Source organism: Echinops telfairi, unplaced genomic scaffold, assembly GCF_000313985.2.
Source record: "Echinops telfairi isolate 266 unplaced genomic scaffold, ASM31398v2 ScPeMD7_443;HRSCAF=831, whole genome shotgun sequence".
NCBI classification, from domain to species: Eukaryota; Metazoa; Chordata; class Mammalia; order Afrosoricida; family Tenrecidae; genus Echinops; species Echinops telfairi.
The window spans coordinates 47,850,072-47,852,540 of NW_022104341.1; the positions used below are offsets into that span (position 1 = coordinate 47,850,072).

General features: G+C 35.7%; 1 protein-coding gene across 1 annotated transcript in view; it reads left to right on the forward strand.

Moving 5' to 3' along the window:
* SLC44A5 (solute carrier family 44 member 5) overlaps positions 1–2,469 on the forward strand; it is a 189,106-nt gene that overhangs the window by 116,443 nt on the left and 70,194 nt on the right. Inside the window, exon 8 of the mRNA XM_045292176.1 lies at positions 1,466–1,549. Within this exon, the coding sequence (XP_045148111.1) occupies positions 1,466–1,549 (84 nt within the window). The remainder of the gene's footprint in view (positions 1–1,465; positions 1,550–2,469) is intronic.

Sequence of the window (2,469 nt, forward strand, 5' to 3'; positions counted from 1 at the left end):
AAAATGTTTCCAAGAATGGAATTGCAGATTTAACAAATGTTTTAAGTGTAATGGAGAATACTTTGAAGGTGATAAGGTTATTTTATTAAAAATTTAAATACATAGCTTTGAAAAAATAATCCTGGGGTTTCTTTTGTTTACCCCCTTGTATGTTACTGTGGAATATAGTATGCATGTATGAAATGTAGTATACGTGGATTAAGAAAAGCATGTCAAGTAGGAGAAGCCAAAGTGAATTAGAAAGAATAACGTGTGACACCCAGTTTGTCTTTTGACCTTCAAAATAGTTAGATGTTTTTGTTATCAACAAGTACAGAAATGCAACATAAGGAAATGTATTAAAAGATCTCTATAAAATGTACTTTGTGAATGAACAGAATAAAGTAGCCATTGTTTTTTAAAGCCTTGTGGTTTTTAAATGACTGAAATAATGAAACTGCCAGATGTTTTGAAAGTGGGAGTTGGATTTAAACAGAGATAGAGTCAAGACAATGCTTTTTCGATGCTGTGCCAAGTTTCTGTGTACCAACTGCAGTGCAGACAATTCACTATTTCTCATGGCTATGCATGCCACGGTGCTACAACTTAGTAGGAAGTATTTGTTCCCAATGAACAGAGCTTTGTTGCATAACTTAGTTGTTGAGTTAAAAAGTTAAAGATTGAAGAGAATTTTAATGCATCTCTATCTGCTAGAAAACTTTAGTAATACAGTAGAATAGTGTAGTTCTTTCCTGTTTAAAATATAACAGCAACATGAGTGAATTTCACAAATGTAAAACAGAAAGAAATCACAAAAAAATAATGCAAATATTATTCCATTTATAAGATTCAAAATCAAACAGGACTAAATCAAATTGCTAGTTATTTATATGTAAGTCATAAAACTCAGGAAAACTAGAAGATTGTCACCAAAGTCAGTGGAGACACTGGGGAAAGGGCTTGTCAATGCTGTATTTCTTGACAAGTATGAACATTGTGAACACACTGGTCTAAGTGCAATTCAAACAGAACACGAGTCACCTGTAGAGCTTCTTTATCTTCTCCCTCGGTCCTTCCTGCTACAGAGCTGTCAGGGAACTAGGGAAGGCCTTTTCTTTTCTGTATTCAAGTGCTGCATTAGAGGAAATAAGAATGATGTTCATTCTTGAGGCTCTAAGTTAAAAGCTGATCATTAATTTTTTTTCACTACAGTGAAATTTTTGCAAGATTGAGACCATGCAGTGTACCCTAGAGAAAGATCTCTTCACCACTTTTGAACTGTGACTCTTGTGTATAACAGTAGCACACAGTTTGATAACAGGGTTATCAAAGTGACACCCATGTTTCAAAAGAATTGCATACTGGCAGGTGGTTTCTAAAAACATGTTTTGAAAAGCAGCTTGAAAAATTCCTTTTAACTTAATAAAAATCTTTCTACATGGTAGTAATAAAAAAATAATCGATTTTTATTCTTTTTTTAATTCAGTGGCATCAATAGACTCCTTAAAGTAAAATCACTTGGAGTAAAAGTGTTTGAAGACTACTCAACGTCTTGGTTTTGGATTCTCATGTAAGTGAAATATATGTTTCTTCCCAGTCACGTTCTGGTTTTATTCTGCAGGAGTCTTTCTTAAAATGATCTGTTCTTATACTTTGAGCTTGATCTGGTTTTCAATATTGTGTTAAGCCAGGTAGACTAGAGAAACATATCTGAGGACACTCATGTGTAAGAGAGACCTTTATATCAAGAAGTTATTATGCATCAATAAATCATCCCAGCCGAGTCCAACTCTAGTTCTTAAGTGCAATACTAGTCCCTAAGTCCCTCTTTAGACTCACAAAGCCACATGCAATGATGCAGAATGCAGGAACATCACTGGCGCATGGGTGCAAAATCTTGTAGCTCCAATGGCAGTGGGCGCATCTCCAGGGCATGTGCAGGTCTCCACTTGGTGTCAACAGGAAGGTGAAGGCATAGAGAGGGGAAGTCCCAGGATCCTCCTTATGAAAAGGCCACGCCCACAAGGAAGTACCATCAGGCTGTGACATGATTGACAGGCTACACTCCACCCATATCTTCTTATGTGTGCCATATTACCACAAAAACTGTAACTATCACAAATATTTTGTTTGTTTTCAAAACTAGGGGTTCTCTCTGTATTTTGTTATTGTTGGTAGCCTTCTTGACTTTATGGTATGTCTTTTTCTATGATTTTTGGTATATGAAATCCAGGTTAGGTGAATCCATGGACACTAACTAGATGAAGGGTTCTGGGGGGCTATGGCAGGGGAGGTTGGGTTTTTTGTTGTTTTTTATTTAACTTCCATTGGATTTTTTTTAACACTTATCTTCCACATGTTGATAATTAGGAGCATCCTCAAAGGTCATTATGGTCAGGAGTGGGAAAAAAAAGCTACAAAAGGAGGAGATTAAAATTTTTCAGTAGAAAAATGTTCATTCTTGGAAAGATGAAGGAAAATTCAGTCATT